Here is a 27,305-nt window from a genome sequence, read left to right as displayed (position 1 = left end):
ACAATGTGGGAGTCTATTCTCAGATTTCAGAGTAGCAGCCGCGTTAGTCTGTATCCTGTCTCGATCACTCTTGTTACAGTCTGTATGGTAACACCCATTGTTTCATGTTCTCTGTGTATATAAAATCTCCCCTCCCCATGCATCCGATGAAGTGGCGTTTTCATGGTAGGAGAGTGGGCAGATATTTCAGTAACTATATATTTCTACTATACACTGGAACTTCTAACGTGAGTTCAGACTCCCCATCTTTTCAAAAATGTGATTCTCCACAGGAATAAAGCCCCATTCTATTGCTTCTTGTGATCCTCTCGATTTTAAATGTTATTCCATTTCCTGTGATTTTATTTTTCAAAATCTTCTGGTAACAGCCCCAGAACCAGTAAGCAGCAGCCAAGACTTTCACAGATGACTAGTGGTTTTGGGTGTCTAATGTACAAACAATGCCCAACTTTCATGAAAGTCCTCAGCACTTCTAAAAAATCAAACCCCCATAATGTGTTACAAATTGAGCAACCCCCCCACACGTCCACAATCACTTCTGTCAGCTTTGTTTCTTGACTTTTGCAAAGCTTTTGACACGGTCTCCCACAGTATTCTTGTCAGCAAGTTAAGGAAGTATGGGCTGGATGAATGCACTATAAGGTGGGTAGAAAGCTGGCTAGATTGTCGGGCTCAACGGGTAGTGATCAATGGCTCCATGTCTAGTTGGCAGCCGGTATCAAGTGGAGTGCCCCAAGGGTCGGTCCTGGGGCCAGTTTTGTTCCATATCTTCATAAATGATCTGGAGGATGGTGTGGATTGCACTCTCAGCAAATTTGCGGATGATACTAAACTGGGAGGAGTGGTAGATACGCTGGAGGGGAGGGATAGGATACAGAAGGACCTAGACAAATTGGAGGATTGGGCCAAAAGAAATCTGATGAGGTTCAATAAGGGTAAGTGCAGGGTCCTGCACTTAGGATGGAAGAATCCAATGCACCGCTACAGACTAGGGACCGAATAGCTAGGCAGCAGTTCTGCGGAAAAGGACCTAGGGGTGACAGTGGACAAGAAGCTGGATATGAGTCAGCAGTGTGCCCTTGTTGCCAAGAAGACCAATGGCATTTTGGGATGTATAAGTAGGGGCATAGCGAGCAGATCAAGGGACGTGATCGTTCCCCTCTATTCGACATTGGTGAGGCCTCATCTGGAGTACTGTGTCCAGTTTTGGGCCCCACACTTCAAGAAGGATGTGGATAAATTGGAGAGAGTCCAGCGAAGGGCAACAAAAATGATTAGGGGTCTAGAACACATGAGTTATGAGGAGAGGCTGAGGGAGCTGGGATTGTTTAGCCTGCAGAAGAGAAGAATGAGGGGGGATTTGATAGCTGCTTTCAACTACCTGAAAGGGGGTTCCAAAGAGGATGGCTCTAGACTGTTCTCAATGGTAGCAGATGACAGAACGAGGAGTAATGGTCTCAAGTTGCAGTGGGGGAGGTTTAGACTGGATATTAGGAAAAACTTTTTCACTAAGAGGGTGGTGAAACACTGGAATGCGTTACCTAGGGAGGTGGTAGAATCTCCTTCCTTAGAGGTTTTTAAGGTCAGGCTTGACAAAGCCCTGGCTGGGATGATTTAACTGGGAATTGGTCCTGTTTCGAGCAGGGGGTTGGACTAGATGACCTTCAGGGGTCCCTTCCAACCCTGATATTCTGATTCTATGAAAATTGTAGCCTACATTCCTGCACAGCTTGCTGGCTTACATGTGAGTTAAAAGGACACACTTTCCTGAAACCAACTTCATTTTGAAACAAAACTTGGTTAGCTAAACGCAATTTTTCCAATTTGTAGGCAATTTTGCACAAGGATCCAATACCAGTCTACCATATTAATCCTGGGACTTTCAACGGGGACTACAACAGTTGGGCACCTCACATAGCTTGCAAGTCTGAATTCTTCAGCACACAAGTAGAAGTTCTGCAGCAACTTCAGATCAGAAGGTTTTTATTTACTGAATTGGGTATGAAATGTATTTTAAAAATATGTACTGAGTCCCAATTTTTTCTAAGCTATTCCTACTGTTTTTCCAATGACAACACCTAGCTGCATGAAAGGACTTGTCTTCATGTACAATGCTAGAGCGGCACAGGGCGCAACTGCACTGTGCCTGAGAGCTCCCATAGGTGTTGTTAATCATCCACCTCGAGGGGTGGCAACTATGTTGACAGGAGAAGCTCTCTCCTTGACATAGCGCTGTCTCCACAAGGGGTTAGGTTGGTAGAACGATATTGCTCAAACTACATAGTTACACAGATATAGGCCTGTAGTATAGACCTGCCGAAGAAGTTATCAGAACCTTCTGTTTTGCCAGCTTGGCAGACAGAGGCTTTTGACACCTAAAGGTGTGGCAGTTTTGGATAAGCACATTAAACTAGATGTCTTTTCTAAAGACATGAGCAATTAATAGCTGATTTTTATAATCAAGACATTTGAATTCACACTGAACGTGGAGTGGAGCATTTCACAACACTCAGCTGTTTCAGGCTGCCTGCAGGCGACGGCAGGCATCAACGCAATAGTTTACAAATGGTTTGCATTTTCAAGATTAATTTTTCCAGCACTGACAGACAATTTTAGAAAGGCACACCAGCTAAGAGTTTTGAGGATAACATTAGTCAGTGACTCCCCCTATGGATTATTTTAAAGATGGCTTGAATTTACTTCCTAATCAACAGCCCTATTTAGCCAGTAAGCTGTAAGGCAACACACTGCAGTAAGCAGGAAGGCATGAAGTATTTTAACCCTAGTAATTGTTTAACACACTAGTAGGGGAAAGAAGAGATGGAAACATGTTTGAGAGGATACTTAAAAAGATGGCAGCTGCTGGAGATGTGTAACGTGAAAGCAGGTGCCGTAGTAGCAATATTGGAGCAGACGAACAAGCTCACAATCTAAGCTGCACAACCAGTAACATTTAATCACATGCCTCTTGCCATGAAAACATGGACTGCAAGCTTCAAATTTGTAGCCCATTACAAGGCCTCTCTCTCATAGAAGTGTGATCCCCAGTTTTATATTTTATTTTTATCTCTTATGGACAACTGTGTAGTATTTCAGTTTAACACAGTACAATTATTTGCATCAGTTTTTAATCTTTGGTATTAAGACATTTTTTCTTCCACCAAATACCTGTATTTGGAATTTAAGGTAACCTGAAAATGCTCATTAGTCTACTGAGACACCAACTGACAAAAATACAAGCTCCCCTGGTTTAGATAATTATCAATGCCTTTCAAAAAGATATTCAGTCTATCTTAAACATGTTGTTCATCAAAAGGAAAAATACCTAGCTGTAATTGTTTCTCCAGAGTTAATATTCCCAAACTAGATTTTACATTTGAGGAAATACATCCCCAGGGACCTAGACATTTAATACTTTAAAAAATAAACTTTTTTTTGAAGGGGGAGTACAGCAGTGCCATGGGTTTTTTGTAGACCCCATGAGTTTATTTTTTTAATGCCTGATCTGCATCCACAATTACCAAGATTGCCTGAATAAGCAGCCATTCCTTCATGGTTATTTGGATGCAACTGCATTTTTAAAAAAAATAAATCTGACCCTGAATTAATAAAGTTTGAAAGCTAACCTGTGCAGAGAAAAATAAACTGGTGCCCTTTCTTTCATGATATATAAAGGCAGCCCGAAAGACTTAAGGCAAAGATTTAAAAATTAGTGATGAGTGTGTCACCTTTATCTTTCCATGAGTGCTAGCAAAGGAAGCCCCACCGGCACGCCTCAAGTTGCTCACCTAAACTAGTGATATGGATTCTTTGGTAGCAGAATCCTGAGTACTGAAAACACAGCTACTGAACATAATCAAGAGTCCATTGGGCTGATTTTGGTGGTCAGCTGACAAAGTGAATTGAAAGGGGTGGGTACAGCTATTCATTAAGACTGTTTGACAAAACTGACCATAATATAAAGAGAACATGTGGGAACTGGGAAAGCTTTACATAACTAAAGAAAACATGTACAAGAATAGAGGCAGGTATAGAACTAAACTGAGGTATTATTCAGTAGTTAATGTGCTCTAAATCAGACACTTCAAGAGTTCCATTAACCTTATACTTGCTTAAAAATTATGAAATGCGAAGACTAGCATCAGAATTTAGAAGAGAATTACTTGTAACGTACATAGTACAAAGGTTCGTTGTATTATATGTAACTAGCCACTTCCCATCAGAGATCAGAACTATTCCAAGCAAAAAACTGGATTTTGTTTAATATTCCAGGAGTTGTGCACCTTTAATGTCCATATCAATATAGAAGTCTACAACCCAAGGACCTAAAACTCTACAGCAGCACTCTTACTACAAATTGCATAGACTCAAAGCTAAGTCCACCATCCAGAACTTCCAGATACTAATCACTAAACTCCCAGCCTACCTGAAAGCAGAGTGAAAATTTTTTGCATCCACATTAGCTAGATCAACTGCAGAAGTGGGGGGGAAGCTGGATTTTTAGGAGGTAGATACTGGGTACCAGGGAACACACACATTGGAGTTTGGGTGCACAGGATAAACACTAGGTGGATATTTTGCTTAACAATCCTGCCAGTCACCTTTAAGTTTTAGAGTTAGGTCCCCCCACCCCAACTGAATGAACAACATACAGCTTCAGTTGTTTCTGTAGGATCTAGTTAAAATGCAGTGTTGAACTCAAATTTGTATAGTACTTCACACATAGAAAGTTAGTATCTTCATTTCAAGCCATACTTTGTCCCTGACCTAGCTGTCCAGACAGGCACAAACATTTTCAATGACCAAATTTGTAAACTGAAGCTACCTGCTTCACTTACACCACTTTGCATCTATCACACGTTCAGTCAATGTAAAATTTATTAACCATGACACTGCATCTTCACCAATGAGAAAGATGAGGGATGGCATATAGGATTACTGATGCTTGAAAACTGGATTTCACTTCTACCATATATTGGCAAAATAAGCAATAAACGTGTAATACAGAGTACAAATGCAATACAGACAACCTAAAGATGTACTTAAAGACAAGATTCCATACAAACTAATTATCTCTATCTTAGAAGGATCACATTTGGAAGTAATCATTTATGAAAGATGCTAGCTGGTACAAGGGCACCAATAACTCTAAGGATGGATTTGAACTTTCCCCAGAAGTCCTCTACACCTCATTTTAGGTTCATGAATATTGCCTCTGACTCTCCGACTCCTACCCTCCAAAAAGATTTAAAGGTTAGGCAACTTAATTTTCCATGCAGAAAACAGTGAAACAAAAACGGTTCTTGTGTTTGCAAGTCCTCCCCCCACCCCACCACTGTGAGTGGGCAAAGTGGGCAGCTGCTTTTGCTTAAGTAACTTACTCCATTTTCAGCTCAGAGGGACAGTTTCCGCAAACTGTTCACTAAGGCTGTTGACAATACAGAGTTTTATCAACAAAAGTTATGCCACTCCCGTTAAATTGCTGTTGTGCGTCCATGCTATGCTCCTTGTGTCAGCTGAGCGCATCCACACTAGCAGCTCTTGCACTGACAGCAGTGCACTATGGGTAGCTATCCACTGTGCAACCCGCCACAGGTTGCTTTAGGAAGGATTTGCAATGTCTCACAGGGCAGGTACAGCACCACACGATGCAGGTTCCTCAAGCTCATGGTTCCTTGGGCATCCTACTAGATTCCCATCTGTTTTTCAACTGAAGCGTATGGGGAGAGTGGTAGTATGTCGGCATGCTGTCTTTAAGTTCAGACAGCTGCTAGAAGCAGCCAGTCCTCAGGCACGGAGACACCCTCCCTCATTAGCTCCCACCTGGTTCTGTACAGCACAGCACTTTTCCACACGCACACACCTGCCTCTATGTTCCTAGTACAGGAGATAGCAGCATTCCATATTAATGATTTGCTCTTTGCTGCCAGAGCTCTCAATGTCAGAAATTCCAGAACTTCCTGGAGCATTGAAAGGGGAGGGGCACATGCGTGCAGGGCAGCAGAGTTCCAAACAGTGAGCAGAGCAGTCATGGCAGGCACTGAAAGATACTGGGGAAGGCCGTACCGCCAATATAATGAACAGCAGCATCTATACTGACACTTTGTTGCTTTAACTTCGCCGCCAAAACTGAAGAGTTTTGTCACTAAAAGTGGCATTGCAGTGTTTACACCTGCTCTGTTTTGCTGAAAAAAGCTGCCTTTTCCGGATAAGAAACTGCAGCATAGACAAGAGCTAACAGTAGCACAGCTACTAAAATTTGTAACACAGCTACTAAAATTTAGTATTTTAGTAGCTGTGTTACAAATTAGTACAAATTTAGTAGTTACTAAAATTTAGTAACACAGCTACTAAAATTTGTTCTGCTGCAGCATCAAGATGACACCCATGCTTACTTCTTGGAAGTGGACTGTTACAAAAGCCAGACAACCACCACTTAGTTCACACTTTTCATCTATAAAGGAGATACTCCTCTCAGATGTTCCCATTAGTAACCTTTCATGCTCCAATGAGAACAGCTCTAAAATGGCAATTAACACCTTTTTCTTCAAAGCTAACATTAACATCTGCACACACTGAATGCTTGCTGGCCAAGACCACTTTTAGAGGTGGTTAAAATTTGTGTTGCACTAGTTATCCTTAGATTTCCCAATACGCATCCATTGTTCCACCGCTTTCTTCAAGTCACTCTGTAACTGAAGAAAGGAAATGTGTTAGTACATTGTGTATTGCAAAACAGTGAGGTAATGCAGTTTCTTCTCCGGTTTAGGCTAGACTTCAAGAAGCTAAATGCTCTTCAGCACCCTTTTCACACAAGAAGAGATGATGGCAAAACCCACTAGGTTGGAACATTTGAGTGTGCCCCAAGACATGCACAGCTCTTACACTAATTGTACCTGGAATGTGCAAACGTTATAACTTACTGAATTAACTAACAAATAGGACAAAGTTTTCAGACCAAATTGAACTGGTGATGCAACCGTGGGAACAAAAACATTGCAGCTACACGTCCCCTCTACTAATTCACTTCCCGCTCATGAAATGATCTGCACTTGATCAGCAAGTGACTTCGGTTCCCTGCAACATTAGGACCATTATTAGAATACCAGTGCATTCTGGGACAAACATGACTACAAGGAGTGATGAGTATATCAGCTGGATCAAGACACTGTTTATATGAAAATTGTTTCAAAGTAGAGGCAAATGACTTGTTGCATTAATGCCCATTGCAATGGTTTCCTCCATTAGCACAGCCACCATTCTTGGAGGAAAGAATTAGGAAAATAAGGTGTATGAGTGTAAATTGTGTATATTAAATCTAAAGCAGGGTGCAGTAGACCTCACACAATGCTTAAGTGTAACATCTTTTGAATTACACCTGGTCCAGTACACACTAGATAAGTCAAGATATTTGACATAAGCAGCAGCTCAATTATCCAAAACATTAGGAGCTTGTTCAATTGCCAAAAGTAGAACTGCTCACTGCAGTAACTGAACTCTACCAGGGCATGACAATTTTTGTAATACATCTAATATAGCTAGAGAATTAGATCTATTAAGCCAGATGATTTGAAAGATGGAGAAGTGAGTTCTACCAGCAAGATGCCTTGGCAAAAGCCTAGCAACCAGTCCAAGCTGCACCACTTACTTGGCACTTTACTCTTGACTGGGGAATTCATGTTCTGATCAAGACTCTGGCTTTTTGTGTATTAAGCTTCACCTTCCCTAGCCCCTAGAATAAACAAACATACCATCTCTTCAACTCTCCAGTCCCACCACTGATGCAAGTGGGAAAGAGGACTCAGCAAGGAAAGAAGTCTGCCTCTTAATGTCAGAGGCAGAAGTTTGAGGAGGTGAGTAATGTATAGGGAAGGATCAATGTCTACCTTTGCCGAAGTTTGTAAACTTTCCTAAACAGTGTCAATTTAAGAGTTTGTTCACCTGCCAGGTGTGGAATTACCATCACTGAAACATACTTAAATGTCAGTCTCACACTAGAGATGCACCACAAAATGAAGCAGCAGTTGAGTATTTTTCCAGATTCTGCCATCCTACTCTGATTTTGGATGATTTTATTAACAGCCATTAAGGCTAGAAATCTGCCTTCCTATTTGCCACTGGCCAGATTTTTTTTGAGCCCTGGACTCAGATACAGTTAATTCTGTACTAAACCTTCCACAAGAGGATTTCAGAGCACTTGACAAACAGCTTAGCCATTTACCACTGTGAGGTTGGTAACTTTTATAGGTAAGGAAACCAAAGCTGAAATTAAGTGGTTTGTACAATGCCACAAAGATCACCTGTAACCAATTTGGTAATAAAATTGGGTCTCCCAGTTCCCAGATGTACCTTAACTCTGACCCTGGGCTCCAGTTAGTAGTGGTTTAGAGCAGTGGTTCTCAACCAGGGGGTATGCAGAGGTCTTCCAGGGCGTATATCAAGTCATCTAGATATTTGCCTACTTTTACAGCAGGCTATAAGAAAAGCACTAGTGACGTCAGTACAAGCTAGAATTTCATCCAGACAATTACTTGTTTATGCTGCTCTATACACTGAAATGTAAAATATTTATATTCAAATTGATTTTATAATTATATGGTAAAGAGAAAGCAAGCAATTTTTCAGTAATAGTGTGCTGAGACACTAGTATTTTTAGGTCTGACTTTGTAAGCAAGTAGTTTTTAAGTGAGGTGAAAATTGGGGTATACAAGACAAAGACTCCTGAAGTAATGTAGAAAGGCTGAGAACCACTGGCTTAGAGATGTTAATACTGGTCCTAACAGCAAATTGAAATGGAGATCTTTTAACTAATTTTACTTTTCTGGAGTGAGTGAGTGAGTATATATATATATAAGGGATATGAGGAATAGGAATGCAACTTTTTGTTGCATCCATTATACTGTCCTAGATAGGTAGTGGGAAAGAGTAAATTAATGCAGGAACAAATCCTAGAGTAAAGCAATGTTCTAAATTAATAGCGTACCCTAGATAGTAAATATTTTCCTCCTGTCAAAATAGCTTTAAGTAGTCAAGATAAATTACAAAGCAACATTATAACATTCTGATAGGGAATTGAGAAGCTATGTAATTCCCTGGGCACTGTACTTTTAAATGACAATTCCAACACAACAATAATGTGAATACACCCAACGTAGTAAGTCACAACTGTCAGCTAAAAACCCTCCAAAAAACTTTCCTAAAATGAACAGTGAAAGTCACATGCACAAGGCAGTACCTGCTTCCCTATTTCAGTTTTTTTAAAAGCAGCATTTGAGAGCGCAAACAAGAAGCCAATGTTTTCTGCAGGTTCTCTTTTAGAGTATAGATTTTTCATGTATCAGAGGAACAGCCGTGTTAGTCTGTATTCGCAAAAAGAAAAGGAGTACTTGTGGCACCTTAGAGACTAACCAATTTATTTGAGCATGAGCTTTCGTGAGCTACAGCTCACTTCATCTGATGAAGTGAGCTGTAGCTCACGAAAGCTCATGCTCAAATAAATTGGTTAGTCTCTAAGGTGCCACAAGTACTCCTTTTCATTTTTCATGTAGTTTATTTTAAATGGGAATGTCCTATCTTTTCTGTGCTTTAGGTTAGGTTTTGAAGTACACTCAGGATTCAAGTTAACTCATATCTTTGCTACTGCAACTGTTTGGCTGGAGACTTTTTGGTAAAATTGTGTTAGAGCAATAATCCATCCACTTTTATGCTTTTTGGGGGAAGGTATTTGTTTCGGTGAGCCTTTCATCCTTATGCCGTTGTCTCAGCAAACTGGAAACATCTGTTCCTGTGCCTGCTGGGCCCCTGATTAAAGGGAATGTGCAGTGATGTGATAGAGGTAGGTTTTGTTATGCTAAACAATAAGCGAATGACCTACAGAACTTGAGTTGTTTTGCTTCATTTGTTTGTTGTTCCACAGTTTAGTCGGAGAACCTCAGCAAAAGCAAACTCAAAAGATCTTTAGATATTAAATTAAACTCAGTCATATAATTTTAGATCAAATCTCCCTAAAGGTGGCGGCACTGGTTAAAAATTGAAGTTAAACTGCAAAAGCAGCATGGCCATTTTCTTTTAAAACAGGCTTATTTTGGCTTGCTTCGTTAGCTCAGGAGTAAATTTAAATTAAAGCTAAAAAAGTGAACTCAAAAACCAAAATAAGCATCCATACAGCAGTTTGCACTAGTTTAACTACTCTTTACTGAGCTCTTAGCCGAGCTAGTGCATCTCACATGGCCCAAATGTATACACAGAGGCCTTGTCTAAGTCCCTCCCAGTCATCCTTGCCACTTCCCAACCTGCTAAAGTACTCTGTTCAAACATCCTAGAAATTTTGCTTTCAAGCACAGAAAAAGGCATGGTTTCCACCCCCCACCCAAAAAGTGAGATCAAAAGTTTGAGCATGGAAAAAAAGGAAATTTCTTTAAAGTTACAGTGCTATTATAAAAATTTACCTTTCCTACTGTTACAGCTGCGGTCACTTATCCATGCAGACGTGTCAGAACTGTACCTTGGACCATCATGCCTTTGAAGGTTATCAACCTGCAACAATTAAAACAGATATGACAGAGCTAGAACAGATTTAAAATGGTTATCCAACCTATAACCATCCCGGTCCCAGAAAAGTCACAAGCTTGGGTTTGCAGATTAATGTGTTTCAAGTTCTACTACTTCTCTTTAAGTGGTGGAAGGTTCACTGGCTTGGAATGGACTGGAATGGCTTAGTGATAGGTTGCATGGCTTATGGATTCTCATTCCTTTCCAATGGTGCACTGCCATGTTAAATCCATAAGATGAACGGCAAATTTATTTTGAGGACTAGAGTAGTAACAAGGTTTTTTTTAGTTGGAGGTCTTCAAGTCTACTATATTCAAGAGCATCTTTTGAACTTCATGGCTCTACCTGCGACATGACAACTCACCACAGGTTCTGCCACTTGTACTAGAATTTCCCCATATAATGCAGTTTCACAAAACTAAAATAAAGTCAGGCATCCAACTAAACGTCAAGTTTGCAATGGCTTGCTTGAAAATGCCCAATATCCGAGCTGATATATTTGGCAATCTAAGCCAATTCCTGATTTCATCAGGATTTTAATATTTGTTAGAAATATAGTACATGCAGCTTGTTTTAAGTGTCTTCAATGAAACATACTGGGCATAGAATTTCCCCTCCCAACCCTACTTTGCAACACATTGTGCCTACGAGCTGCATTCTTAAATGCTTTAGTTTCAAAATTGATGCCATACATGCTTTATATCCATAAGAAGAAATGTTGAATTTGGAAGACTTCTAATGCTTTCCAGCATTGCTTTTCCATAAGATATTGTTTTAAATACAGAAAGCACTTCCATTGCCATGACGTACAGCATGTCTCACTGTACTAAGAGGAAGGTAATTTGGTTCAATTTTGACAGACTGAAAAACTAGTTTGCTTTGCTTACCCATCTTTGCTGTTTCACAGGCATTTGATGCTTTAAATCTGTTGTGGAATGCTGAAAGATTCACTTGTTTTTATGAAGTCATAAGCCTTTGAGAAGTTGGAGAGAAAGACTTCTTTGCTTATCTTATTTTCTCCATTTGCCTTTGGAATCAAAGATGGTCCTTTAAAAGTGAGACACTACACAGAGTTGCAAAAATTTGAAACAGTATGAGTAAGCATCGTTTTGTAGCTTCTTTGATGGAACTGGTCAAACCTTTTATTTACAGTATTCTGTAGTTGACTTATTACATGTAAATGGTTTATTTTGGGGGAGAGGTCCTTGCAAATTCCCAGCAAAACAGTAGGAAGGCAAAGTATGCTCAGCATTATCCATTTGCTGTTTCTGGTTTAGTGACTGAATGGAATCCTGATTTTTTCTTTACACAAGGATCTGAAGAAATTTTGATCTGGGAATATTGTGTGATTTCAGAATCAAGAGGAAACTGAAATTTTAATGTGGCACATCCCCCACCACCCTCCAACCATAAGTAACTAATTTGTTTAGAATGAGAGTTTGAATGTGTAGAACGATCCATCTCCATTTTAGATGGCTAGATGTTGTGTGGAAGATCTTAGAACTGCTTGTTCCATTCATGAGGAAAATCAGATGGGAAGTTTGGCATTTCAGGGAAACTTTTACTTTGAAAGTTACAACACTAGTACACAGCTCAACTTTTATACATTTAACATCTGCTTTTTGAAAGAAATGTTAACAATTTTGAAATGAAATTAAACATTGTTTTAACTTTTCCTCACAAAAGCATAAAAATCATGGAGGGGGAAACTTAACAGGCAACAATAAAAAAAGGTAAGAACAACTTTTCCTTTTAGTAGTCCTCTGGTAGTAAAGATAGAACAACTTCCACTTGGGTTTGTGAGAAGTAATCTGTCTTGGTCCAAAAGTTTATGATTGTTTTTCAGTATCTGCTTCTGCCTCCACCCCTATCAGATCGGCTTCCTCCACGGCCACCACCTCTGGGTGCTCCGCGGCTTGAACTGCTGTATGAATCACGGGGAGGAGGGTAACCCCTTTCCATGGAAGGGGGAAGACCTCTGTCTTGTCTTCCAACACGATCACGACCACTTGAGTAGACATCACTTCTGCTGCTTGAATAACTTTCTCGACTTCCATATCCATCTCGTGTACTGCCGTAATCATCATAGCGACTGCTTCCACCATAAGATGGCGGGGGCCCTCGTGCAGGTGGAGCACTACGTGAGTTACCTGCAGGGTCAATGGTCAGGTAATATGGCAACACTATAAGTTATATATAACAATTTAAATCTGAATTTACAGAATTGCTGCACTAAAGTTTACTGTTACTTTTTTGTACGAATTGAAACTTTTTAATATAATCTGCCATGTTAGGACATTTATAGTGGGGGCCGTGTATCAGGCAGCGAATGAATTTAAAGACTGTTTGAAAGGACTGAAGACGGTGTTTATTTCAAGCAGGCTCTTTTGGGGGATATTCCAGAACAACTTGTTATTTTTAGAGAAGAAACTCAGCCATATTTTCCAGTGATAGTCGCAATTCTGAACTGTAGACTTTGCTTCGTTAGGTTATGGTAATCATTTGATCATCTTGTTAAATAAACTAATAATTGCATTCTCACTTTCACTGTGAGGAGAAAACTGAATGTGACATTCCCCCTTAAATGCAAGCAGCCTAGTAAATCAGGATTAGGAAACCTTTACAAACTCTGCTACGATATCCTCAAAATGGGTCCTTACCATAGCTCTCATACGAATCTCTGTAAGAGCCTCCACTTGGATGATCTGAATAGTCTCTATCGCGTCCACCACCATAGCCATCACGATCACTATAAGAAGAAAAACTGCTGAGACTTACTACAAATCAGTGTTGTGACAGAGTGTGACTGAAGCTGAGAAAAATATAATGCTAGGTACCTGTATCCTCTAGAGGGGTACTCATCACGTGAGCTGGAATGACCATAATCACGGTATGCATAATCTCTTGGAGGCGGAGCATAATCTCTTGTATCCCTGGAACTTGGATAATCTCTACTTGAATAACTAGAAAAAAGTGATAGTTATATTATTTAGGAGTATCATAGAATCACAGGGCTGAAAGGGACCTTGAAAGGTCATCTAGTCCAGTCCCGTGCACTCGTGGCAGGATTAAGTATTATTTAGACCATCCCTGACAGTTGTTTGTCTAACCTGCTCTTAAAAATCTCCAGTGATGGGGATTCCACAACCTCCCTAGGCAATTTATTCCAGTGCTTAACCACCCTGACAGGAAGCTTTTCCTAATGTCCAACCTATTCCGCCCTTGCTGCGATTTTTCCTCCCTCCTCTTCACAGCCTTGTATGTACTTGAAAACTGTTATGTTACCTCTCAGTCTTCTCTTCTCCATACTAAACAACCCCAATTTTTTCAGTCTTCCCTCATAGGCCATGTTTTCTAGACCTTTAATCAATTTTGTTGCTCTTCTCTGGACTTTCTTCAATTTGTCCACATCTTTCCCAAAACGTGGCGCCCAGAACTGGACAGAATACTCCACTTCAGGACTGATCAGCATGGAGCAGAGCGGAAGAATTATTTCTTGTGTCTGGTTTACAACACTCCTGCTAATACATATTAGAATATTTGCTTCCCGCCCCCCTAAACTGTGTTACACTGTTGACTCATATTTCGCTTGTAATCCACTATGACCACCAGATCACTTTCCACAGAACTCCTTCTTAGGCAGTCTTTTCCCATTTTGTATGTGTGCAATTGTTCCTTCCTAACTGGAGTACTTTGCACTTGTCCTTATTGAATTTCATCCTATTTACTTCAGACCATTTCTCCAGTTTATCCAGATCATTTTGAATTTTAATCCTATCCTCCAGAGCACTTGCTCCCAGCTTGGTATTGTCCGCAAACTTTGTAAGTTTACTCTCTATGCCATTATCTAAACCAGTGATGAAGATGTTGAACAGAACATGACCCAGAAAGGAACCCTGCAGAAGCCCGTTCAATATGGCCTCCCAGATTGAATGTGAATCACTGATAACTGAAGTACTCTCTGGAATGGTTTTCCAACTAGTTATGCACCCACCTTATAGTAGCTCCATCTACAGTTTATTTCCCTAGTTTGTTTATGAGAATGTCATGTGACAGTACCAAAAGCCTTACTAAAGTCTAACTATACCACATCTACCACTCGCTCCCCCCCTGCCCCATCCACAAGACTTGTTACCCTGTCAAAGAAAGCCATTACATTAGTCTGACATGCTTTGTAATCCATGCTGTTACTTATCACCTTATTATCTGCAAGTTGATTACTTAATTATTTGCTCCATTATCTGTCCAGGTACTGAAGGTAAACTGACTGGTCTGAAATTCCCCAGGTTGTCCTTATTTTCCTTTTTATAGATGGGCACTAACATTTGCCCTTTTCCAGTCCTCTGCAATCAATCTCTTCTTCCATGACTTTTCAAAGATAATTGCTAATGTCTTAGATATCTCCTCAGTTAGCTCCTTAAGTATTCCAGGATGTATTTCATCAGGCTTTGGTGCCTTGGACATCTAACTTGTCTAGGTAATTTTTAACTTGTTCTGTCCCTATTTTATCTTCTGATCCTACCTCATTTTTCCCTGGTATTCACATGTTAGATGCCCGATTGCTAATAACCTTTCTGGTGAAAGCTGAAACAGTCATTTAGGACTTCCACCATTTCCACATTTGGTTATTGTTCTCCCTCACCATCATTGTGTAATGGGCCTTCCCTGTCCTTGGTCTTCCTCTTGCTTCTAATGTATTTCTAGAATGCTTTGTTACCCTTCATGTCTCTAGCTAATTTAATCTCATTTTGTGCCTTGGCCTTTCTAATTTTGTCCCTACATACTCACGTTATTTGGTTATATTCATCCTTTGTAATTTGACCTAGTTTCCACTTTTTGTGGGACTCTGAGTTTCCAATCATTGAAGATTTCATAATTAAGCCAGGGTGGTCTCTTACCATACCTCTATCTTTCCTATAAAGAGGGATAGTTTGCTTTTGTGCCCTTAATAAAGTCTCTCTGAAAAAACTGTTAACTCTTGAACTGTTTTCCCTTTAGACTTGCTTCCCATGGGATCTTAGCTACCAACTGCCTGAGTTTGCTAAAGTCTACCTTCTTGAAACCCATTAGCTTTATTGTGCTGTTCTCCCTCCTACCATTCCTTAAAATCAAGAACTCTACCATTTCATGATCACTTTTTCACCTAAGCTACCCTCCACTTTCAAATTCTCAACCAGCTCCTCATAGGTGAGCATAATTCTTTGCAGACAAAATAAGAAATCAGGACCCTGGTATTAAGCTTTAACTATAATGCATTAACTTTACCTGTCTTTTGTACTATAACCATCATCTCTTGGGGACATGTAGACATCTCTCCGTGATGGCATTGGCTCTCTGCGTGGAGGACCACCATAGCTGTCTCTTCCACGTGATACAGGAGCTTTAAAGAAGTACAATTCACGTAAATCAACTGTTTAAAAATGAAGCAAGCATGAAGGACAGCTGCTGCAGACGAAGTTCCTCAATGCAAAGTTGTATTAACAGCATAGTTCAGAGTTATTTAGGACATCACTTTGCTATAGTCTGCATTCAGTGCAATACTGTTTCATGGCTGCTACTCAAAACTAAAAAACAGCAGCAGAGGAACATCTTTAAAAAGTCACAGATCTGAAAGTTTTGCTGACATGAAGAGACAATAGCTATACAAGCATAAACATTATGCTAACAAAAAAATGAATTTGATTTGAAGTCATTGGTGATTTGTTACAGGCACGAATAAATCCAGCCTCGTTATTCCAGACAACCAAAAAGAAACACATTGAACAACTCCTTACCTCTCCCTCCCATTCCACTACTGCTACGCACTGGCCCTGAAGGTGCAGATCTTTTGGGTGGAGGTCCGCCACTTCGTGGAGGTGGCCCCCTCTTCATTGGAAGTGGCCCCCTAGAAGAACCTAAAAAGGTAAAGAGTCAGTCAACCGATCATTTATGGGAAGATCTAGATAAGCCATTTTTTATATTCCTGCAGGTTAAAGGGCTAAAATTTGAGATGCTTAAGCAGTGGCAAATCAGTACCACCAAGCCAGAGCAGAAGTCTGTAGGAAGAACTTGGAGACAAGTGGAGAAGAACTGTAACACTCTGGCCACATGCATGCTCCCTGAGATTCCATAATGGCTCTTTTTTTGGTACAGCGGTCAAATCTGGGAAGCCCCAGTCAGGAATAAAAGATGCAGTGTGACCAAAAGAGGAAGAGTAACGTAAATCAGATTACATGGTCATGTAGCCTAGATAATGCACAAGTCCACTGCTTCCAGATATTGTGGCCAAATAAGGAGCAGAGCAGCCTAAAAGCAGATTTGACCACATCCTACCCTGGAGGTTGTGCAGGACCCACTATACAGACCTCACAGAACTGCTTTCTGGCTGTTTTGATTCAACTACACCCCAGATAAGGGGCTACTTGCTTCTCCGATTAAGAAAGCAGCTTGCTTAATTTTAGTCCAGTATCCAGACAAACTAACAAAATCTTGTGTGTCTAACGTTTTCTACATCAAAGGATAACCAGTCAAGTATCTCTCCTAAAAGCTACAGCTCTAAACAGCGCTATATTAAACAAGCAGTGCTCAAAGTTTGCAGATCCCTATCTTGCCAGATAATTAAGCTTGACCGTCAAAGGATCAATCCCTGAAGTCAGCAGCTATTGTTTATTGAGTTTTGTCTTCTGGCAGTAAGACTGCAATGCGTTCACCTTTTTCCCAGCTGCAAGATGACTTTCAAACCAGGACACCAGATTCCTTCCTCGCTTGCAAGGGAGGAGTTTTGCTTTCTGTTTGAGCCAAAAGTCAAGCAGAATGCTATATGCAGAAAGGAACCCTCACACACTAGAAGATTTAAGTCTAATTACTGAACCAATAATTTGACTCAACTGCAGAGTGCACATTTTCATCTGTTTTTAATTTAAAAACAAGGACTACTTTATTCAGTGGCTTGATTTTTCAGAGGGATATTGTCACCTTCCAAATCTGATGGTCTTCCATGTTGTCCAAGTGTTATCAGATATGTAAATACATACCCAAGTGACTCCCTCTTGAAGGTGGTCCTCTTGCTCCACTTCCGCCTCTTCCACCTCTAAGGCCCCTGGGAGGACCTCTGCTTCTTGGAGGGGGTGGTGGCCCACGTCTACCACCACTTTCAAAGGATGGCTTGGTTGCTTGTTCCACTTTAATTGCTTTCCCATCTAATGACTAAAAAGAGAAGCTGCTTTACTCAGTGCTCAGTTATGCTTCTATGTCTTAAATAAGCAATTGGGCTAGATGGACCATTGGTCTGATCCAGTAGAGCCATTCTTATATTCAGCTTCACTGTTACTGGGCTTTTACATTATAAATTAAGTAGGTTTGTAATTCTAGAACAGCTCTGAATCTTCAGCATGCCGGTATAAACAACCGGGAATGTACTCAGAAGGAGTAAGTTCTACAGAAAGGTCCTTTGCTCCTGTGGCACTTAATGGAAATCTGCAGCAATTTCAGAAATTGGAACTCTGGTATTTCTGTTGTGTTTAACTTAGAACATACATCTGTTTTAAATATGTGCTATGTATGTACTACTCTCTCCAGTTTCAGTTTTCAGTAAGCCACAGGATTTTTGTACCAAACTATAGTGGCATCCAGAAGTTCCAGGGATGAAGCTTAAGGTTTGTCAGCTGGAGCTTTTGGCACATGGGAAGGCAGCTGGACGTGTTCACTTGATGTTTCTGTGAAGATGATCAGCCGTGAACTAAATTAAAGTTGGCATGAAAACTAAAGGCAGTTTCAGAATTAACAATGAACTGGGCAGTTGATACCTTTGCACTATTGCATCAGGCTACCTACTCAAAAAGGTGACAGTCAGTTTATGTTGTTTTCAAGGTTCTCTGAAACCACTATTTTTTTTCTTTTTTTAAAAAGCAAGAGCTGATTCTAGATCTAGATTTAAAGGCATGGCTCTACAGAAATGGGTGCCTTGTGTGGCCATAATACAAGCTCAATGTTCAATATATTCAACAAGTAAACTCAAAGTTTTACAGCTGCTTTGTTACCAGCCTATTATGTGCTGGGTTATCACAAGTTTTGGAATCAAAGAGTCAAGAGTCCTTAAAGAATTTGAGCCTATCTACCAAGACTGCAGGCTCTGTGAAAGGTGTGTGTTATTTAGGTTTCCGAACATCTACTCTGCCCAGAACTCAAAAAGGACAAAAATAGTTAGGATTACTGTGCTAAATACAACATCTCATTAAAGAGAATCAACTCGATTTTAGTTCTCCCTTTCTGCAGTTAGTGATTCTAAGGCCATTGTTCACAAGGAAAGAGATGCCTGTAGGTGGTGACACCCCCTTATCGCCCGCAGCTTTGAAGCTTTATAGAAATTAGTTGCCAGTGGTGCAGTACAAGCACTCTCCCATAGCTTGTGTTGTGCAGAAGCCTGTAGTCTTAAATTACCCAAGAGTCCAACTCAGTCTATTGGATACAAGCTGGAGACACAAACACTGGTAAACTGGATTGTTTAAGTTAGAACTACTATGACAAGGCATCTTCAAGGCACATGGAAAAGCCACCAGTTGTCATGATGAGTTGAAATATTCTAGAAACGGAAGCAAGTGTTTTGATTGGTTAGTTTCAATTGCATGAGGATGCCATCACTTCTTGGACATAATTTGTGTGAAGGTCACTAAAAGACTGGAAGGAGCAAGCTTCATCATGACCATTCTCCCGGCTCATTGTAGATTCCTGACACTTTTGTGCTTTTGCTGTTCTGAAACCAAAATACCTCATTGACCATCTGGCATTTAGAAATTCTGAATACCTGGAATGCAAGCTTTAAGTGCCTTTTATCACCTAACTCCCTAATGTGTGGTTTTCCTTCCCCATGTTACTTTTCCTATCTTTTTGCTTTCTGTTCATTGAAACCCTGGCTTACTCAGCCAAGATATCACCACCTTCTGCAGCAGGTGCTGTGAACCTGTGACCAAAAAGGCCAGCTACAAGTGCCTGGGACAGTCCAATGCTAGTAAGTTTGCAAAGGTCTTAAAGTAACTAATAGGATAATATGCAGAGCCTGTGTTTTACCAGCAGCTAGGATGCAAGTGAAGAAAAGCATTAGTGACACAAGCTGCATTATTTTCTCTTTGCTTTTATTTTTCCTACATATGAATAAGCTTCTTGTTTGATTCTAAAACAAACAGAATTTAATTCCAACAACTCAAGACAATCTAACGAACAGTCTTATTGGGATTAGACAGCTACTATAATCTTTAGCGCCTTCTGGGAAAGCTCAAACAAGGGTCTACTCTATAAAAAGGAGACTACAGCTGAAAAACAAGAATTAAAAATAAAAGCCTTAATTTTAAAGCCTTAAAGTTAAAATACTTTAATTATTTCCCTTTCTCCTCGTGTCCATAAAAGGTCAGAAATTTAAATAGTGGTTACTACAATGGCAGCCAACAGTAACTCGGTGTAAAACCCCAAACCACCTTTAACTGTTTAGCATTGTATCCGCAGAACAAGGGTTTTACTAACACCTTTTCGCTTGCTGGGCCCAAGACAGCCTTATGAACACAGCACATCCAATAGTTGGATCATGTATTAAGCTTAAATTTATAAACTTTTTTGGGGCAGCGATCACCTTACTAGTTTGTGCAGTGCCTAGAATAGGGACCTGGTCTCTAGATACTCTGCAACAAATACTGATGTTCAGAGCCATGGTTATAAAAGCCATACAGGTGCTGACCCTCCAAAGAACTACAGTTGCTGGTGTACTACCTACACGGCAGCTGGGAATGGGCAATCAGTATAACCCTATAAAAGTTTGACTGGGAAGGTTCTAATTAAGTGAGGATTAGAGAATTACCCTTGGACAACAGCTATAAAGATTTCCAAGAAACAGAACCAAGGTGTGCTATTAATGCCTAAAAACCTTCAGGTAACACCATGCTAGCTGAAGCATAAGATGTCAATGGATTAGTTTGTGCATTGGCAGGCATTTAATAGACATGTCATTCTTCTTATATTGCTCATTAATAACTGTTTCTGTAGTCTGACTTCAGCTTCAATTAGCCAAAATAGGCAGGGATGCAAAAACTGTAAATACTTTCATTATTAGCAAGGTAACAGGTCCAGGTCCATTGTTTCCTGATAGAGCAGCTAGAAATGAGCACTTGCTATCATAACACCAGGCTGTCATACTGTCCTGACACTTTGTATTATGTGGTCCTTGACTGAAAGGCAGAAAGGATTTTCAAGTTCATTTGATGGCTTGCAACCAGACACTCTTATACAGAGTTTGGCTTTCCACATGTTTTATTGACCATGAACAGTCCACTTTCTCAGACCAAACTGAATGCATCTGCAACAGTTGGTACTAGAAAGACCTATCAGCCCACTGATGACTCTAGGACAGCCTTCAGTAAAATAATAAACACTATGCCCAAGTCACCTATATTTGGACTGTATGGCACTACCAACCACTGATGCAAGGATCTCCTTCGCAGGTAGGCAGAGGTCATACTTAGAATCATAAACGTGTGACTGGAAGTGTCCTTGAAAGATCATGTTCACCGTGATCTCATGAAAACTGCACTGTGAGCACCTTCATTACGACCATCTGGCAAATGCCTTCCTTAGTAGAAAAGCCTTGGCTAATAGAGCCAAGGGTAGTTCCAGAGAAGGGTTTATCTGTAGTGATCACCATCTATGAAGAAGCAATGGTACTTTGTGAGCTAATCTGACTACAGTGTAAAAGTATGCACTTTATGCCTGAATCCGTTTCAGAGTGAAAAATAGGGATAAAAGCTTGTGGTACGACACATAATTTGAACTCTGATGTAATTGTTCAGTTTCTTTAAATCCATTACAGGATGAAAACAGTCTCTTCAGAATGATGAAGCATTATGAAGTAATTTCTTCTGTACTGCTTGAACTGTACTGTTTCTTTTGACGCCCATCCTTACTAGAGAACTCAGTTTTATCCTGAATAGCAGATCATGTGAGGGATCTCTGAAAACTTATAGGAAAGAAGCTAGGAGGCAGCACAGGATGGAACTCAATCTCATATGGACCAAATAGCAGCCCAAACCCAGTGATCCGTGGTAATGTCACTCCACAAGGATGAGAATCACCCATCCCCAACAGAGATCAAAGCAAAGCTATCGACTCCCAGCAACTATCAAACTTGAGACTTACTACAAGTAAGAGTGTAAAAGGCAGAATAACTTGACCAATCTGAAGTGTTGTGCTCTCTTTTGTGCTGTTAGAAAGAACCAAAAGCACAGAACTCCCACGCTTCTTTGGCTAGGAGGGGGTCAGCCAATAACTTATTAGAGACCTGGTTTAATTTTTTTTTCCAAGAGGTCAGTCTTGCTGTATCCTAACAATCCTGTGCCTGGTTTAGGCTGCTACTTCCTATTTAGAAAACTTCTGTTGCTTTCCCACTTTAGGAAACCATGGAACTGAAGAGGCCCCTTTATGGGAACAAGGCTCTGGCTCATGGGAGCTCTGTCCTATAGAAAACCTGGAGAAATGCATGTGTCTTTTCTGACCTAAGGTGTAGAGGAATAGCATTACAGAACACCAGCGTTTGGATATCTTCCACAACATTCAAATGACAAAAAGATGAAGGATGCAGTGTGGTAGTTGTATTGGCCCCAGGATATTAGAGAGAAGGTGGGTGAGGTAATGTCTCTCACCAAACAGAAACTGGTCCAATACAATACATGTCTCACTTACACCTTTTGTCTCCCTCTTTATATAAAAAAAGCAAGCCGCACAGAAGGTATCACTTTACCTCAGTTTTCCTCTAGGATTGACCATAATTGACCCAGAATGCGGTGGATCCAAATTTAAGCAGATGCAGATATTTTAACTGTTCTGTGGCCCAGAAACTAAGCAAGCTACTATTAAAAACCTAAAGTTTTTAAAGATTTCTCATGTAAGGACCTCCACCCCATGCATCTGCAGTTTATCACAGGAAGAAGGAATCAAAGGCTGTTGGACACTTAGGACCACCCTTCAGAACATTATGGGCATTGAGAGGGTGCTCACACAACCCATAAGGCACCACTTTATAAAGGTTCTAAGAGTCCAGTGATGCAGGAGGTGCATTCTAAAATAGTATGCACAGATCTCAAAGAAATACAATTAAATATTATATAAACAAGCCACTATTTTAGCTAATACACTGGGCATTTATTCTAAAAATTCCAAGTGTGGCCAATGTTATACCATTATACAGAAGACCTAAAATAAGAACAAGGAATCATTTTGTTTTAAGAGCAGTTTTAGAATAGTACTCTACACACGATGTCAAATGATCAAATCCTCTCAGCCAGTCACTAATCTCTAGTGCCTCAGCAGTTAAAGCACAAATTATTCCAAGCCACTCTGGTTTAAACAGTATTTAAGAGGACTTTAGAATTGTGCTACATAATTCTCAGTATTACAGTAACATGCATATTTTGAGGTAAATCCTGGAATAGCACCTTTAAGGAACTGTCTACAAGTCAGTAAGAGTCCGACTGCCTTCTAAGTCACAGGACTGTAAACTTTGACTCAGGAAGACTGCTCATCTCTGAAATGGTGGCACAATACAATGGTGGCACAAGTTATTGTAACACTAAGTTGGGCATGGGCACCAAGAACACATGCTCAAACAGTTTGACCGGACACCATGTTATAGCTAGCTTTTACTGTTTGTATTTGATTCTCACTGTGAGACAACATAAGGCAAGGATTAAGAGAGCTCTGCTGAAATTAAATGTTTTAACTAAGAACACTACCAGCACATTGATGTTCCATTCCCAGGATTCCATAGATACTTAAAGACCTATTGAAACACTGCAAAATATAATGCTTAAATCACACTTTAAGATATGCACTCAAAACATTCAAGTGATTGAATATAAACCAAATAGTAAAGAGTGCCAAATGACAACTAAAGGACTCTAGCTATGGAAGACAAGTAATATCAATACAAGCTTCCTCAACTGCCCCATCAATGTGTCAATTGATTTAAAGGTGACACCTCCAAAGAAAAAGTAAATTCAGTCCTGCTACATAGTTGTTCAGAGCTTAAGAGGCTGCAAAAAAGGAGGGCTGTGATGCTGGTCAGCAACAACAGACATCTCCCACTTAGAACACAACTGCAATACCACTCGGGGCTACATACTAGCCTGTGACCTACAGATCTTAGGCTATGTATCCCCATTACTACTCTGGGCCTTTTCACTTATTTCATAAAAAGTTGACAATGCATAGCTACATTATTTGCATATCAGTTTAAATGAAGCAATTCAGTCCTTTCCTATCATCAAAAGTTACTGTTCCTAGTTAAATTGCCAGATTTGAGAAAGGAGCACAGATGCAATCATGGTTGTTACTACTATTGAATGAGTTAGCTGGCAAGCCACTTCCCATATCACGCATCTGGTACCTATTTGACAAATTTAGGTGTGCTTAATAAGCAGATATCCTTTATCTATATCCTCTAAGCAAGAACAACAAACACTAAAAGACTTGAGTAACTGTCTCAAATTCCAAAAACAAATGGAACTGTTTTTCTTCAACTTCATATTTATCAAAATATGTCAATATAACACGAACTCCCATCCTTCCAGATTAAGAAATTACATTTGTATCAATTCAGTACAGTAGATGCTGTTTATAATAAAATTTAGACTTTGATTAGAGTTATGTAGCTTTTGGCTTTACAAACAGATAGGATAAAGAATTTGTATAACAAAAAGCTAAAAACTCCATCTGAAAGGCATCCTGATTCTCAAAGATACATAAATTAACTTCCCTCTTATTCTCCTGAGCAGGAAGCTTCCCACCCCCACCCTCAAATCCTGGGACAGGAAGAGAAGCTTTAATAAATGCCAGTTCTACAGGGTTAGCAAAGATTATATTCAGCATTTGTAAGTTTAGCAGAAAAGAAATTTGGTCATTTGTTACAGTAGGACTTGTCTCTCAGATCTTAATACAAATCTAGTTTGTAAAGCACACTGCTATTAAGTTCAAATAATTAATATTGACACTGCACTGTTGTAGTGATAAAACAAGCATGATTTATCAAACAGAGATCATACCTTTCCATTCATATCTCTGGCAGCATCCTTTGCATCTGCTGGGCTCTCAAATGTGACAAAAGCAAATCCTCTGGATTTGTTGGTTTCACGATCCTTCATCAAGAGAACTGTAAATATAAACCTAAATGTTATTCTACTTTTCATAAGTCTCATAGCATAACCTACCCCTTACAACGTGCTCAGAACTTCTTAGAGGACTATGAGAGCAGTATCATTTCAGCTGATCAATGCCATAAGATTCATCACAGCACAACTTTTAGTTAGTATCCATTTAGAAATTTTATTTTTACCTTCCACAATGCGCCCATATTTGCCAAATACAGCCTCAAGAGCTTTCTCATTTGTCTCTGTATTCAGTCCACCAATGAACAATTTCCCAGGACGATCCGCTTCAACCATTTTGACTCTAGTAGGACCTATTAAACATAAGTTATATTAATGAGACATGATGGCACTAGATTTAAGTACTTTAATTCTCTTTTTGTAAGAAGGTGTGAACTCCAGAAAGTATTTCAACACACACCCTCCCTCTCCTTCCTCACCATATATAAGAGTGACTTCTAACCAAGTCAGTTAGAAACTTTAGAGTGAGAAAGAAACAGAGACCATCATCTGTATGAAAGAATGATAGCTAGACACAGAACAAAGCATCAATTTTACAAAACGATATTCATATTTAGCACCCTAATAGTATTTCTAACAGATGAACCTATATAATTTGAATAAATCTGGAAGGAAGCCATGCTATAAAATACAGTGCCGGGATACAGAAACTGGGGGGTGGGGGGGGCGGTGCTGAGGAGACCGTAATAAGCCCTGCTCTAACTGACTGCACATGATGTAGGAATGATGTTTTATGGGCAGAAGGAACAATTTTTAAATCCTATGGAAACAAAACAAAATCTTTTACCAGAGGAAAAGAAACAGGACCCTGCAGCTACGTTTCAAATGATGCAAAACAATCCCAGAGTAATTCGCTTCAGGCCGGTTTCGGCCGGTCAGCTCTTATTTCCAAACTGTTCAAGCCTAGTCTGGAAACCAGGGTGCATTTTTCAGCATGTTGCTATTAGGCTGGCCCGTCCACGCCGCTCCAGGGGCCGGGTGTAAATCGCGACTGCAGGACAGATGGGCCTCAGCAGCTGGGGAGGAATGTGCCAACGCTGCTTCACCCGCCCCCCAAACTCCAGTGGCGGGAAAACCAGAGCGCACCCCCCCCCCGGGAATACCGAGGGCTCGGCAGCCACAATGCGGCCGGGGAGACGAGAGCACGCGGGATCCGCAGCCAGTCACAAAGGCAGAGGCGCGTGAGCCCCAGGCAAAGCGGAGGGGGCGGGGGATGGGAGCGTTAGACCCTCAACAGTCTCGCGACGCTACCACAAAATGGCGGCCACGTTTGGCGGGGAGAATCTCCTACCGGAGAGGCGGGTCGCCGCAGCAGCTGAACTGGGAACTACCAGACCACGTGTGTCTGCCCGGCATCGAGCCACCCCAAACGCAACAAAGAGCCGCGCCCCTCCCCACAGCGAGCGCGCGTGTACACACACACACACACACCCCCCGCGAGGCCCACCCAGCGGGACCCGAAAACTGCCCGACACCTAAAATGGCGGCCACCGCTCCTCACCCCGAGAATCCAGCGACCAGGCGGGCGCGGCGCCCAACCGCAGCGAGTGCCCGGCGCCCAACCGCAGCGAGTGCCCGGCCACCCCACACCAGAGCGGGAGGAAGTTTAACTCCCCGACGGAACGTCGGGACCTGGCCCCCTCCAAAAAAACCCCTTCTTCCCTCTCCCTTCGGCGTCCCCTTTCCTGCCCCGCTCAGCTCTGCTCTCCCGCTCCGTTCCCGCCTGTCCCGCCGGCCGGCCGGCGCTCACCTCCCCTCCAGTTCCCGTCCTCGCAGGCCGCGCTGCAACTGCGCAATGAGAGAGCGAACAAAGGCGCTGCAGGCCTTTATATAAGTGACGTCACCGCCTCGAACGCGAGGGCGAGCCCCGGATGCAGCCGCCAGCGGGGAAGGGGGTTTGTAGGCGCGGGGAGGGGGGGCGCTGAAGAGGCCCGAGTCGTTGTAGGAGCTTGGGGATAGGGAGCGTTTTTTTGAGGGGGGAAGGGGCGATTGCCTGCTGCAGGGGAAGCGCTGCGCCCTAGGGCCAGCCTGATAGCGCTGCGTGGGCCTCGCACACAGACCCAGCCCTCGCCTGCGCTTAAACATTAGGTCGGCCTCGTGTCGACCCAGTCCCTGCTGTGGCTGCAGCGAAGTTGAGGGGACGATTCTTCCCTGTCCTAACTAGTGCCTCTCAGGCTATGGGTTACCTCTCAAACGGCTGTGCTGGTGACCCCTTTCACACAGAAAGCCTCAGAGTGCAACCCCCCCTTAGTCATTAAAAGCACTGTTAAATCGATTTAACACCATTATAAATGCTGGAGGCAAAGCGGGGTTTAGGGTGGAGGTTGACAGCTCGTGACCCCCCGACCCCTCACGTAATAACCTTGTGACCCCCTGAGGCCTCCCGACCACCAGTTTGAGAACCACTGCCCTACAGGGATGGGAAAACCCCTTCTGGCGCTGTAGGAAAGGATGGCAGCACAGCTGGTGGGCCAGAGCTGTGCGCTGGAGCGGCTGCAGTGCAGTTACACCTGGACGTGACGAAAAGCCCCCATCTACACCCCGTTTTGGTGTAGTACAGACACTTACTAGAGC

The 27,305-nt window shown here is 41.4% G+C and overlaps 1 protein-coding gene and 1 non-coding gene across 2 annotated transcripts; both read right to left on the bottom strand.

Moving 5' to 3' along the window:
- Positions 1-261: 261 nt before the first annotated feature.
- RBMX (RNA binding motif protein X-linked) lies at positions 262-26,589 on the bottom strand. Its single transcript, XM_073358459.1, has 11 exons — positions 26,482-26,589; positions 24,899-25,024; positions 24,609-24,715; positions 17,565-17,736; positions 16,326-16,445; positions 15,817-15,931; positions 13,389-13,514; positions 13,212-13,300; positions 11,439-12,701; positions 10,449-10,536; positions 262-6,695 (listed from the first exon to the last, which is right to left on the bottom strand). Exons 2-9 carry the CDS (start codon positions 25,005-25,007, stop codon positions 12,394-12,396), a joined length of 1,146 nt encoding a protein of 381 aa, XP_073214560.1. The 5' UTR covers positions 25,008-25,024; positions 26,482-26,589; the 3' UTR covers positions 262-6,695; positions 10,449-10,536; positions 11,439-12,393.
- Positions 24,784-24,857, bottom strand: LOC140917816 (small nucleolar RNA SNORD61). The gene has a single exon (XR_012161007.1). It is a non-coding gene; the product is annotated as a small nucleolar RNA SNORD61 (small nucleolar RNA).
- Positions 26,590-27,305: the final 716 nt, after the last annotated feature.

Source organism: Lepidochelys kempii, chromosome 9 (assembly GCF_965140265.1).
Source record: "Lepidochelys kempii isolate rLepKem1 chromosome 9, rLepKem1.hap2, whole genome shotgun sequence".
Taxonomy (NCBI): Eukaryota; Metazoa; Chordata; order Testudines; family Cheloniidae; genus Lepidochelys; species Lepidochelys kempii.
Note: the sequence above shows the minus strand (reverse complement) of the source record. Positions and strands in the feature narration are given on the sequence as shown.

Excerpts from the sequence above, each read along its gene's own strand:
- RBMX (XM_073358459.1), bottom strand. The coding sequence starts at position 25,007 with ATGGTTGAAGCGGATCGTCCTGGGAAATTGTTCATTGGTGGACTGAAT. Across the intron at positions 17,737-24,608 it reads CCAGAGATATGAATGGAAAG|TCATTAGATGGGAAAGCAAT; the intron begins GTATGATCTCTG and ends TTCTCTTTTTAG. Across the intron at positions 13,515-15,816 it reads GGTTATAGTACAAAAGACAG|TTATTCAAGTAGAGATTATC; the intron begins GTAAAGTTAATG and ends ACTTTTTTCTAG.